Source organism: Chionomys nivalis, chromosome 8 (assembly GCF_950005125.1).
Source record: "Chionomys nivalis chromosome 8, mChiNiv1.1, whole genome shotgun sequence".
Taxonomy (NCBI): Eukaryota; Metazoa; Chordata; class Mammalia; order Rodentia; family Cricetidae; genus Chionomys; species Chionomys nivalis.
Genome location: NC_080093.1, coordinates 20,801,308 through 20,814,130, shown reverse-complemented (window position 1 = coordinate 20,814,130; position 12,823 = coordinate 20,801,308). Strand labels below are relative to the sequence as shown.

Below are 12,823 nucleotides of genomic sequence, written 5' to 3'. Positions count from 1 at the left end.
ATATTTTTACTGCCTAGAGACTATTCTTTTTACATAGTTTTACATCTACATTGGTGGTATGAAGAGACTTCTCATACCTTTCCTAAGGAAACTATTGTAAAGCCAGGTGAGTAAGTCCACTAGATAATCAGTTTGATTTCTAAATTCTTCCAACTCTGAGCTGTGAGACACTGGCAATTCTTTATTTCCCATTAGCTTTAGGGAAAAAAAGATCTTTCATGGTTGAACTACACAACACTGAAACAAACAACTTTCTTCAGATAAACTTAATATATATTTTCTGATTCGAGATGTATGACTAATAGCTATGTTTTGTTATCTTAGTTTTATAAGTGACCAAAGAGTGAAATAAGGAGCTATAAGACTTACATTGCTTAACAACATATGTCCAACTGTTTAATATAGGAAAGAAATATTTTAAATTCACATGACCATGGAGGTGCACAGATATATTTGAAAGAATATAGCAAAATGAATGTCAATTTGAGGTCAACCTAAGCTGCACAGTAGGACTATGTTGACAAATAAATATATTTCATATCATATATAAACTATCCATAATCTTAAATTCCTACTTGGTCACTAATCTGAGAATGTAAATGTTGAGTTGTTTTTCTTACATCTCAAAATTAATCTATTGCTTCTCAGAAATAGTTGCTCGTTATAAATGTTTGTTTATATTTATTAGCACTATTTGGACACCAATCTGTTTTGTTAAACCAGAAATTCAACTGGATACCCTGTAAAGAGGGGAAAGGGTAATGAACATCTTATTTTTATTTCTATCAGAAGGACAAAGTCTACTTAAGAGATTAAAGATTATCTGATTGACCAGTGAGTGATGTTCCAAAGAAGGACATGTTGATTCAGCAGGTAGTGTTACAAAAGCTCCATGCTGGCTGAGCACAGCTGTGTCAGGCAGAAGGATCTCCATGGATGCAGTTGTGGTCCTGGTGCTCAGCCTCTGCTGTCTGCTTCTCCTCTCACTCTGGAGACAGAGCTCTGAGAGAGCGAAGCTCCCTCCTGGCCCCACTCCTCTCCCAGTTTTTGGTAATTTCTTCCAAATAGATGTGAAGAACATCACCCAATGTTTGACCAATGTAAGTATTCTCTTTGTTCTGCCAGTACCTTATAAAGAAGATAAACTGACAGTTGCTTTAGATGAAAATCTAGTATCAGAGGCAATATAGTTATAAATAGTCACAAAGTCAAAACTCTTTCAAAGTATTGTGTATCTTATGACTCTCATAGCTTGCCATTGTCGGGAATTCAGTAATGAGTGAGGTTTCAGGTGAAAGGACATTTACTTCTTCACATTTTATAAAACAAAAAAATTGCACAAAATTGCAAAATTTGTGACTATTTCCCATCACAACAAAACAAAACAAAAAAACCCCAAACCTTTTCCATTATTTATGGTTGAAGATCAATAGTGAGTAACGATTTATTCAATAAGTCATTAATAATAATGATATAATAGAATTTTAGAAAAACATTTTATTAAGGTTATCTATTTGATGTTGGACTCTAACAAAGTAACTGATGTCTAATTTAACTAAATACCAACGGACAAGGAATAACACAAGAAATGCAACAGAGAAGCCAAGATTTTAACATATTTGGTGATGTTTATATCCTGCCAGAGAAGGAACTATTTTTCCAGGAAATATTGCATGCCTATGGTGCAGCTCCCATGGTGACCACTCTCTGTGTTTGTGGTAGCAGTATGCCAAATCTGGTTCCTCAATAAAATCAACTGTGGTGACTGACAAATTTGCATTTTGAAAGTAAGTGGGCCTTACATTGATGCTTTATTGTTGCATCATTTTGTTTATTCCATTGGACCACTTGCCTATTTTTGTGAGTACCAGATGGTTTCTATCACATAACTCTATAATATAATTTGCTATCAGTTATCATTATATCTCAAACAGCATTTTTACTCCTTAGGAGGGCCTTGACTATTCTTGGTCCTTTTAGGTACTATATGATGTCCTCTGCTTTTTCCTAAACCTGTAAATATGGCATCATATATCTGATGTACAGCATTAAAGCTATAAATGTAGTAGTTGAGTTTAGTAGTGTGTGTGTATGTTACTCGGTTTCTGTTTCTTCTCTGATCTTCTGACTACAGTAGCCTGTGGTTGAGGAAAGTGTCTCCACACCTGTGGGCTGGACATCTGTAGGTCAGAGTGGAATGGCCTCTGTTCAAACAGGAAGTTTCTGCCTGAGTTGGGGAACTGGGACATGGTGGGAAAGATGGGAGGCTTGATGGTGGTTAGGGTGGGCAGGTGCTGAGACAGAGGGGGCAGTCAGCAGGCATGTGTGTGTCCTATATGGAGTTCTGGTGGTCAGCGTCCTGCTGAATGTTTTGGTGTGAAAATTCATTGTAATCCTTGTATGAGAACTACCTGAGTCTTGAACCATTATATGGTTTTCTGAAGGTGATCAATAACTTATATTCACCCTGATATGATATAGTCTTCACAACTATTTAAAATTAAGCTTTTCCTGAATAAAATTATTAAAATAGAGTGAGTGATATTATCAGTGCGAATGAGGGGTTGACTCCATGAATATTAAAATGATTTTTTTGCTAGTATTTACATTTTTCTCTCCTATTTTCAGTTCTCAAAAGTCTATGGCCCTGTTTTCACCCTGTACTTGGGCATGCAGCCCACTGTGGTGTTACATGGGTATGAAGCAGTGAAGGAGGCTCTGGTTGATCATGGGGAGGAGTTTGCTGGAAGAGGAAGCTTTCCAATTGGCGAAAGAATTAATAAAGGCCTTGGTAAGTAACTATACATGTTCATATGAAGGCTTCAGTGTTTCTGGTGAAAGAGAAGACTTAAAGGAGGGGAGGGACCTCTTCCTTAGGTACAGGTTGGACCTCTCTGTGGTTTCCACCCATCAGATCTCTCTTTTATTCCTAGAATATTTTTCTAGTGCTTTACCATTTCTTTATTTCTGAAATTTTATTTTTTTTTTATAAAAACTATCTTTTCTCATTGTACATACCAATCACAGTTCCCACTTCTCCCTTCCTCCCACTCCCTTCAACTTCCCCTCCACCACACCCCCATCCACTCCTCAGAGAGGGTAAGGCTTCCCATGGGGAGTCAACAAAGTCTAGCACATTGCTTTGAGGCAGGACCAAGGCCCTCTCCACTATATGTAGGCTGAGCACGGTATCCCTCTAAAGAGAATGGATTTCAGAAATCCAGTGCAAGCAGTAGGGAAAGACCCTGTTTCTCCATTTCTTAGGCATTGTTTTGAGCAATGGAAACAGATGGAAAGAGATAAGGCGCTTCACTCTCACAACTCTGCGGAATTTGGGCATGGGCAAAAGGAACCTTGAGGACCGTGTTCAAGAGGAAGCACAGTGCCTTGTGGAGGAACTGAGGAAAACCAATGGTAAGTGCAGATTTAAGCATTTGCATCTTAGTCTAGGTGTGTGTGTGTATGTGTGTGTGATGTTGATCACACCCATTCTAAAATTTTCTTTGATTTTAAATCAGAAACAATGAATATATATTTCATGCTAATTTTCTTTTGAGCTGAATAATTGTGCAATTCCAGGAGCACAAGTGTACTTAGTCTTTGTAGATCGTTCCATCACGGAATAATTGCTATTGATAATAGTGACAGAGCCCAATCAGAGGATATTTGTTTTCATTTTCTTGGATTACAGAGGTTTGAGGAAATTAACTGAGCAGTATAGGGATTCTTCTAGGCCAATCTTTATAGTCCTGGGTAACAGTGATATAATTTATAGTTTCCATTTCTTAGCCTAGTGTAATAGAATTTTCATCAATTATTTTGTCTACTGTAGCATGATCTTAAAATTGTATTCTCATTTGTTTAAAAATTATTAACTACATTGAGAATTTTATACAATGTGTTTTTATCATGATCATCCACCATCTCTACTGAGACACACCCTAGTTTTCTATCTATTCTACTTGGTGCTGTCTCTTTATTTAATAATCACCTAACATGATTTGTGCTTGACATATAAAATTTTTTGTAAGAAAAACTTTATTAGTGCTTTCAGAATTTTGTACGTGTTGCAAATAAGTTTTAAATGAAATAGAATTATATAATTCCTCCTATTTTCTTATTCTATCATTTTTCAGATGCCCTCTCTTGTCTTCTTCTAATGCCTTCTCTACTGTCAAGTTGATAGCATCTTTTTGTTTGAATATATATGTATATATATATATATATATTTATGCACACATATATAAACAACCTCTTGAGTAGTCTTTGTTGTTGGTTATCATATATATGATTTTGGGGCTGATTCTAGTTCTTACAATCTTTCTGCCTCTTCTTCTGTGACGTTCCCTTAGTCATAGATGTGGCAGTTATGATGTATTTGTTTCACTTAATGCTGGGATCACCAAAATTTGTTGGTGTCTGCATTATTGTGGCTTTCAGTGATGATCTCCATTTGCTGTAAAAAGAGATCTCTTTAATAAGGGGTGGTAACTACATTTACCTGTTCATATAGGGATATGATTCTGAATACAATTAAGAATTTTGACAGTCAAGCAGACTAGGTAGTATAGCCTTTTTTAAGGTCTATCACCTCACTAGCCCTACACAGTTGTCTCAATTTTGATCACATTCATCCTTCTCCCTCTAATTCTTCTCACACATACCCATCTTTTCTTCCAAACACTTATTTTGTAATTTTCCTTCAAAGAAAAAATGTGCTTGTCAAATATTATTCTATGTGTGACCTTCCACCAAAGCGTGATCAATTTATCAGGGGCTACACCCTTGGATACTACCTCTTCCAGAAGGTAGTAATTGTCAATAACCCCTCCATTATTGGTAGGACAACATGCCCAAATTCTGTGACCATGAAAGGATTTTTTCTGGTATAGTTTGTGCAGGTCTTGGCATCCTGTGAAATTTTCTGTGAGTTCAATCGTGCTCTACCCTGCTGCGCCCAGAGGACACCATTTCCTAATAGATATCTACCACCTCTGGCTCTTAAGATCTTTCTGTCGCTTCTTCTTCAGTCATCCCTAAGTCTTATGAGGAAATGGAAAAGTACATATATTTAGAGCTGAACTGAATTTAGCCTAGTCTTAGCACCTTTATCTTTTGTAGCCTCATCTACTGTATTTGTCATCATTTACTGTAAGCAGAACCTTCTCTGATGGTGATTGAGAAATATCCTGTGGTTTTCTTCTGGATTATGTTTGATTTATGAGAGGTTACACTTTAAAAAAAAATGATTCACTTTTTCTTGAGAGCTAAGTAGTGCCAGTAGGTTCTTAACTGTTGATGGGACTTTGTACCCACCTACCCTCTTCATACTGTGATATGGTCTGGCTTAAACTTGTGTATATATATTACTTGTAGTTGATTAATATATATATGTACATTAATTATATATATATGTATGTACATATATATATTACTTGTAGTTGATTAATACTAACAGATTCATCTGTTAATAATCTGTTTAAAAAGCCATCACCTATACTTCTCAAATTATTTTGTAAAATAGAAAATGATGAAACACATCTAAAAATCTTTGTACACTGTTGATATTCTCATAATATCAAAATTAGGCAAAGCAGAAAAGAAAGGAAAAAATGAAGGAACAAAGAAATAAAGAAAAAAGGAAAGGAACAAGGAAGAAAGAAAGAATTATAGGCTAATCTCTCTGATGAATATGAAGAACTTTTTTTCCAATAAAGTATTTATAACCAAATTCATATTGCATCAAAACGATTATCCACTGTGATCTATTTGGATTTATTTCCAAGCTTCAGGGATGGTTAAACATATGTAAAACAACAAATGTAAATAACTTCATCATTTCCTCTTACATGGCACTTTCTGTTTTGAATTACATTCTATCAAAACTCATATGACAGCACAAAGAGAAAGCAAGAAAATTATTTATTAATCAAATTATGTCTTTAACTAAACACGAACTACTTTTGCTAACCTGTTGACTCTGTCTTTAATCCTGTCAGTCATTTCTGCCCAAGGTCAAATTTCTTTTGTGTGTTTGTAGAAAATGAATCACTTTGTTTTGCTACTGCTATAAATTCTACTTACTTAAAAGTTCTTGATGTGAAAAAAATAAGATTAACGATTTGATTTCTAAGGACTTTAAGTTATTTTTTCCAAATAAAATGAAAGGAAAGACTGAAAATCAAATTTAATCTGTGAACAGCATGTATACACATAAGAAAAGTTCTTTCATCCTTCACTGTCTTTGACTTAAATAAATTGTTTCCTGATAGCATAGAATATTATCATGTTTTTATACCCTGGCATATGCACAGTAATATTAAGGAGCTTCATGCTATTCAAATGTTTAATAATTTATCCAGAACCCTGTTTTTTTTATGTGATCCTTATGTGAGGTCCACAGATTTAAATTTTGGATCAGCTTGAATGTAAAGTGTATTTATCATATGTCCAAAGTCATTTTACTATAGAAAAGACATCAGAAGAAACTGTCCTGAGAGCTGGAGAGATGGTTTATCACTTGAGAGAGAATGTTCCTTCAAAGAAGCAGCAATGGGTTCCAAGTGCCCGTATCAGGCAGCTCCATGAGATCTGACATGCTCTCCTAGCCTCCACAGATATCACACACACACACACACACACACATGCGCGCGCGAGTGCGCGTGCACACACACACACACATGAATTCATGCACAAATGAAAATAAGTCTAAAAAAGAAATTTAACTATGATTTTTGACCTGTAATATCATATATATGTGTGTGTGTGTGCACACGCACCTGCACGCTACACAAATTTTAAGCATTATATCAGTGTAGTAATCTAATAATGGTGATTTTGAGAGATGTTTATAAATCTATAAACTGCACTGTTTCTCAAATATGTTGTGTAGAGTTTGATTGAGTACAATCACTGTTTACTTCTTTTAAAAAATAAACATTATTGTTACTAATATTGTATATATTGTGGGCTTCATATAGATATTTCATAGGAGTGTAACATGTGCTTCGAACGAGTCTTCCTACCATCACCTTTCTGGCCACCCCATTCCCATTTTTTTCTGGGACTCTTTGTTTTAATTAGAAAGTTTGGTTTATTATGTGTATAAATGTTTGCCTGCATATACATGTGTGTGCACCACTTGTGTACCTGGTACCAAAGAAGTAAGAAAATTGTATCCTATTCCCCTGAAACTGGGGTTACAGAAAGTTATGAGCCACTAGGAGCCTCCTCAGAACTGAGCTTTGGTCCTCTAAAACAGCAGAAATTACTTTGAATGCAGAGCTCTCTGTCTAGCACTGACCTTGTTATACTTTGTATCTACTTTTCAAATACTGTGTTTACTTTTTTTGGATAAGATGTTTTTGTTTTAAATGATGAAATGAGAAAAGGGAAGTCACTATCACTGCCCTCTTGTCTCCCCTCTTGGAACCTAACTGTGATATGAAAGTTTTCATTTTGTTTAGTAATGCAAACAAATCCACATGGAAGTTGCCATTCTTAAGATTACATATTATTCTCAAGTAACAAGGAAGAGGTCTCCCCATGTTTTTTTTTCTAATACCAGAACTCACCTGTAGTGGGGTTCCTCCTTCCTAGGATCAATACTTTGGTTTACTCACTGTGGCTGCAGATCTTCCAGGTGTACACTCTTCTACTTTCATCTGAGTGATATATGGAAACTAGACATTCTAGTAAGAAGCAGTTCTGTTCTCAACACTAGAAATTTTAGGTTTATAAAATCTTTTGTTTTCTTGCAAGTACCAGATAGTTTAAAGTGTAAACATTGTTATATCAGATATGGCCTGTTCTTCTTTAGCTACTGAGGACTAGGCCACCTCAAATTTAAGATTAAAGTGATACATTGATTCTACATATAATAAATGCTTAGCTGTTAAAAAAATTGTAGATAGGATATGGTTTATAACTTCTAATGACTCCTTACCTGTTCACAAAACCAAAACAATCTCTTTGTCCCTTTTAATGGTATTTTTTTCTCATTGTTTCTTCAGGTTCACCCTGTGACCCCACGTTCATCTTGAGCTGTGGTCCGTGTAATGTCATCTGCTCCACTGTTTTCCAGAATCGTTTTGATTATAAAGATCAGGATTTTCTTAACTTGATGGAAAAAGTAAATGAGAATATTAAGATTCTGAGCTCCCCCTGGATGCAGGTGAAGTCAAGATCTTTTCCTCCTGAAAAGATATTTATAGTCTTTTATACTCAAAGATCAAATACAATATGGATCATGAAGTGAGGTGGCCTGACAACAGTTTTGAACAACATATTATGGAAAGAATATCAGGAAGGCCGGTCTAAGTCCTTTGCTATACTGTAGCAAAACTGAATGGCAGTTTCCAGATTGGCTCAAGGCTGCTAGTTCCGTATCCCTTGATTTTCCACTTGATATCCAGAGAACTATTTGTATAAAGTATTCCATTCACATCTGGAAGTGTGGCCAGTTGTTCACAGGACATTCTTTTATGCATAAATCTTATCTTTTCTACTATTAAATATATCCTCATCATACTACTAGGCAGGAATATTTTAGTTTAGAAAGAACATTCCATAAAAAGAGAAAGAATATTAATGACAATGAAATCTGCCAGGAAACACTGAGTAGTTCCAGTGGTTTGATGTGTCTGCTGGACACATTTACCCTATTTGACAAATAGACAGGTTGGAATGAGAAGTGGTTTAATGCTGTGTGGCCCACATACATCTTATTAGAGTTATCCTAGACTGAACTGGCATCTCCAGGACTCTCCACGAGAATGGCTGTGTTCCAGGCTGCCAGTAAATCAAGGCACCAGAAAGTCAGGCTCTACTATGGCGAGCAAATGTATGGTGTGGTATGGGAGAGACAGTAAAACAATTCATGTGCTGTGGAGAGAGAGGCACATCTGAAGAGGGGAAACAGTGAGGAGTGGGCTGACTTGGTTGCTAACCAGGGCAATGGTGATGTCTGGGACTTGGCTGCTGCCAGGGTTCATGTCTGGATACACCAACATGCTGCAGCCTTGATCTGTGTTGATGTCCACAGCTCCTGAAACCACCTAAGGCAAAGAAGAAAGGGCTGTACAGTGTTGATGCTGTCACTCACTGTCTGAAACCCTAGGGAGAAGGGGTCCTGCACCTCCTCCTAGCAGAACAGGAGAGCTGGTCCTGTTGATAGGGGTGTGGGTGAGCCCGGCCGAGGAATGTGAGCTTGGCGGATCTGACCCTGACTGCCCCTCATCTGTCCTGTAGTAGCATGGGTAGGGGAGAGATGCTGCCCACTGACTTTGGCAGATGGGAGAGCTGTCCAGGAAGTGATAAGATCGGGACAGTTGCCCTTGCCCCCACCAGCTGCAGAACTCAAGAGAGTGGAGCCAATACCTTGTTTGGGCAGCACAGTAGAGTCGACACTGTTTACAGGGGTATAGGCGAGTCATCCCCGAAGTTTTGAGTGTGGGAGAGCTGGCCCCACTACTCATCTGTCACGGGGTGGTATGGTTGGAGGAAAGATGTCTCCTTTATCATTATCCCCTCACTGCTTGAGGCAGATGAGTGAGCTCACTCTCTCCTTTACCAGCTGCAGCACTCAGTAAAGCAGGCCGTTTCTAGCCAGGCAGCACAGTAGAGTGGACCCTGTTGTGAGCGGCACAGGTGAGCTGGCCCTGAAGTTGTGAGAGTGGAATAGCTGGCCACACCCACTAATCTGCCATGTGGTGGTAAGGGCTAGGGAAAGATGTCCTCTTCCCCTTGCCACTACCACCTGTGGTGTGCAAGAAACCTGACATGCCTCCTTACCAACCTCAACACCTTCTAAAGCTGATCCTGCACCTCCACAGGCAGTACAACAGAGCTGACTCTATTGACCCTATTGATTGGGGTGCAGGGCTGCAGGTGAACCAACCGAGATAATGTATGTGAGATTTGGCCTCTCCCCTCATCTGCCTTATGACATTATGTTTGGAGGAAGGATTTCCTCCCCTCCTTGGTAGCCTGTGGCAGGTTGCAGGGATGACCCTAAGGTCATAATTTTATGAGAGTTATCCCTGCCCTTTATTAGCTACAGCACTTGGAAGAGTGACCCCTGCCCCTAGCCTGGGAAACAGAGTAGATCTTGCCATGATGGTGTAAGTGTGGGAGAGCCAACTCTGAGGGTATGAAAGCAGCTCCTTGTTTTAAAGGCTGAACTAGCCAGAGCAATGCCAGGGAGTTCATCATGGTCATGAGTACAGGGGGAGATTTGGAGAAGTGGTCAACAGTGCAACTACCTAGGCTCAGATCTAGGGTTATGAGTTGATGCACCTCAACATCCATCCCATCTGTGATCTGTTGGAGCATGTAGAGGAGCTGGTCCTGCAGCGATAAGGTCACAAGATCTTCACAGTGCAGGGCAGCGGCAGGATATCTAAGAAGCCCAGTAAGGGGCCCAGTATTGATAGTGTAGGAGAAAGCAGGGACCCCGAGGCAGTCAATGACTCTTTGTAGTGAACACTTGCCAAGCGATGATATATGGATAAAAGGGTGTACTGCCTGACTCACTTTGTCACAATACAGCTTCCATGATAAAACTTCTTTTTTCTTTTTACTCTTAAATTTTATTCTATTTTATTTTGGGGGGAGTTTAAAAACTGAGGGTAGATGTGTGGGGATATGTAGGTGGATGGGATCATAATGCATGGTGTGAGGGACACAAAAGTAAATAAAAAGCAAGTTAAAAAAAGAATGTCTGTGATCATAGAGAAATCCCTAAAGGCTATGTCGCACTTTTGCTCACAAAGTCTCTTGGAGCCCCACCCACTTCTAATTATTTATTCCATGTCATAGGCTACTTTATAAAAGTTAAATATGCAACCATATGGTGGCTCACAACCATCTGTAATGGGATCTATTGCCCTCTTCTGGCCTGTAGGCATACACACAGACAGAATATTGTATACATAATAAATAAATATTTAAAAAAATATACATGTGCCACTCTTTTGCTATATCAAGTTGCCTAACTCATTTCATTACTGCCATCATCTAGAAAATGTAAACAATAATGATTTACATCATGTCATACTTCAGACTTGTAGAGAATAAATGGTATAAACCTTCAGTCAGTTTTCATAAATAATCTTTATATTAAAAATGATTCATAAATATTGAAACTTTAACATTATCTTTCATCATTCAGGCAGGATTCCCTCCTGCCTCAGGTCTTCCATTAACACAAAGAATTGCTGTATGTATGAAATAAAATATCTCTTCCTTTTGCTGAACACCATTGTTCATTCATTTCTGAATCTATAAATCCAAGTTGGTCTTGCTATATATTGTGCATATATGTGTTTCCTTATTTAAAAAGTTCTTTGGCAAGTACTGGAGAGATGGGTTGAGAGTGATCTTTTAAAGGACCTAAGTCTAATTTTCAGCACTCATGTTAGATGGTCCAAAACCACTAGTTTCAGGTGATCTGATACTTTTGGCCTCCATTGTATCCACATATACATGGCACACACATGTATGCATGCATACATGCCATATACACATCACATACATGAATAAAAGTAAAACAATTCATCTCAACAAAAAATTCTCTAATTTTGTAGGTCTGCAATAATTTCCCTTCACTAATTGACTATTGTCCAGGAAGTCATCACAAAATATCAAAAAATGCTGATTATGTTAGAAGTTACCTTTTGGAAAAAATAAAAGAGCATCAGGAATCATTGAATGCTGCAAACCCTCGGGACTTCATTGATTATTACCTGATTAAACAAAAGCAGGTAAAATATTAATATAAATTTATTGTCTGAGTGTGTTGTGGTTTGTTGAATACTGAAATGTTTGTCAGAGATGGTTTAAATCAGTATCATTTGAAAAACAGTTTTAGTATTTATTATGTGTTGGGATGCACCATATGGATACTGATAATATAAAGGGAATTTGTTAACTAGAACACATTGGCTTTGTTCTTTAAAAATTATAGCTAAGAACAGTGATACAAAGGGCAGGTAATATGGGAAAAATTCTAATCAAGTGAAAATAGCCAACTATCATGGCAGTGTGAATACTGTCACCATAAATGTGCATATTGTGTGGCTAGAATTCCTGCATGTCTAGTGAGTTAAAATAGATCTGGCCAAATTTTTACTTTAAAAGGATAGATAGAGGAGTTAGTTTCAGAAGGACTGAGTGATGTATAGAAGGTATGTGGTGGAAAGAGAAGGTGTATGGAAGTATGAGGCTTTGAGTACACGTTCAAGTTAATTTTCACCGAAAGGGGTTGAGAATTGGTATCTACTGGGTATCCTGACAGCATGAACTGCATTGACATTGTGTAGTTTATTGAAAAGATAATTTTCCATAGAATTTTCTTGGAACTCAGGAAAAACACTTGACTCTAGATTATTGGCTTTGGTGTGGGCATTGATTCTACTCCACTGGTCTTATGTGTAGTAATACTTAGTAACCTGGCATCTGAGTGACCCGATGTTGCTGGTTTTTTTGGGCCATACTATTTTTTTCTAGTTTTTGCCTTTTATCTGGCTTTTAGAGACAGGGTTTCTCTGTGTAACAGTCCTGCTGTCCTGGAACTTGATTTGTAGGCCAGACTAACCTCAAGCTCACTGAGATCAGCCTGTCTCTGCTTCCCAAGTGCTCAGATTATAAGCATGCATCACCACTGCCTGGCTAGTTTGTAAGATATAGATCACAGAATTAGTTCACTGAGTGTAAAATGATATCTCATGACTGTAGCCATGTTTCACTTACATTATGTTGGCACCATATGTGGTTATAAAGCACTGCAACTTCTGGCTCCTTTTATTGGAAAGCAATCCCTTAC

At 37.7% G+C, this 12,823-nt stretch overlaps 1 protein-coding gene across 3 annotated transcripts in view; it reads left to right on the top strand.

Annotated features, from left to right (window-relative positions):
- Positions 1 to 932: 932 nt before the first annotated feature.
- The window catches only part of LOC130879190 (cytochrome P450 2C27-like), a 32,355-nt gene continuing 20,464 nt past the window's right edge, over positions 933 to 12,823 (top strand). Inside the window, exons 1-5 of one of the 3 annotated variants that reach the window (XM_057777431.1) lie at positions 933 to 1,100; positions 2,629 to 2,791; positions 3,265 to 3,414; positions 8,013 to 8,173; positions 11,586 to 11,762. In XM_057777431.1, coding sequence (XP_057633414.1) covers positions 933 to 1,100; positions 2,629 to 2,791; positions 3,265 to 3,414; positions 8,013 to 8,173; positions 11,586 to 11,762 — 819 coding nt within the window. Of the gene's footprint in view, positions 1,101 to 2,628; positions 2,792 to 3,264; positions 3,415 to 8,012; positions 8,179 to 11,585; positions 11,763 to 12,823 lie in introns of all 3 variants that reach the window. The other 2 variants (XM_057777433.1, XM_057777434.1) reach the window with 2 other exon arrangements.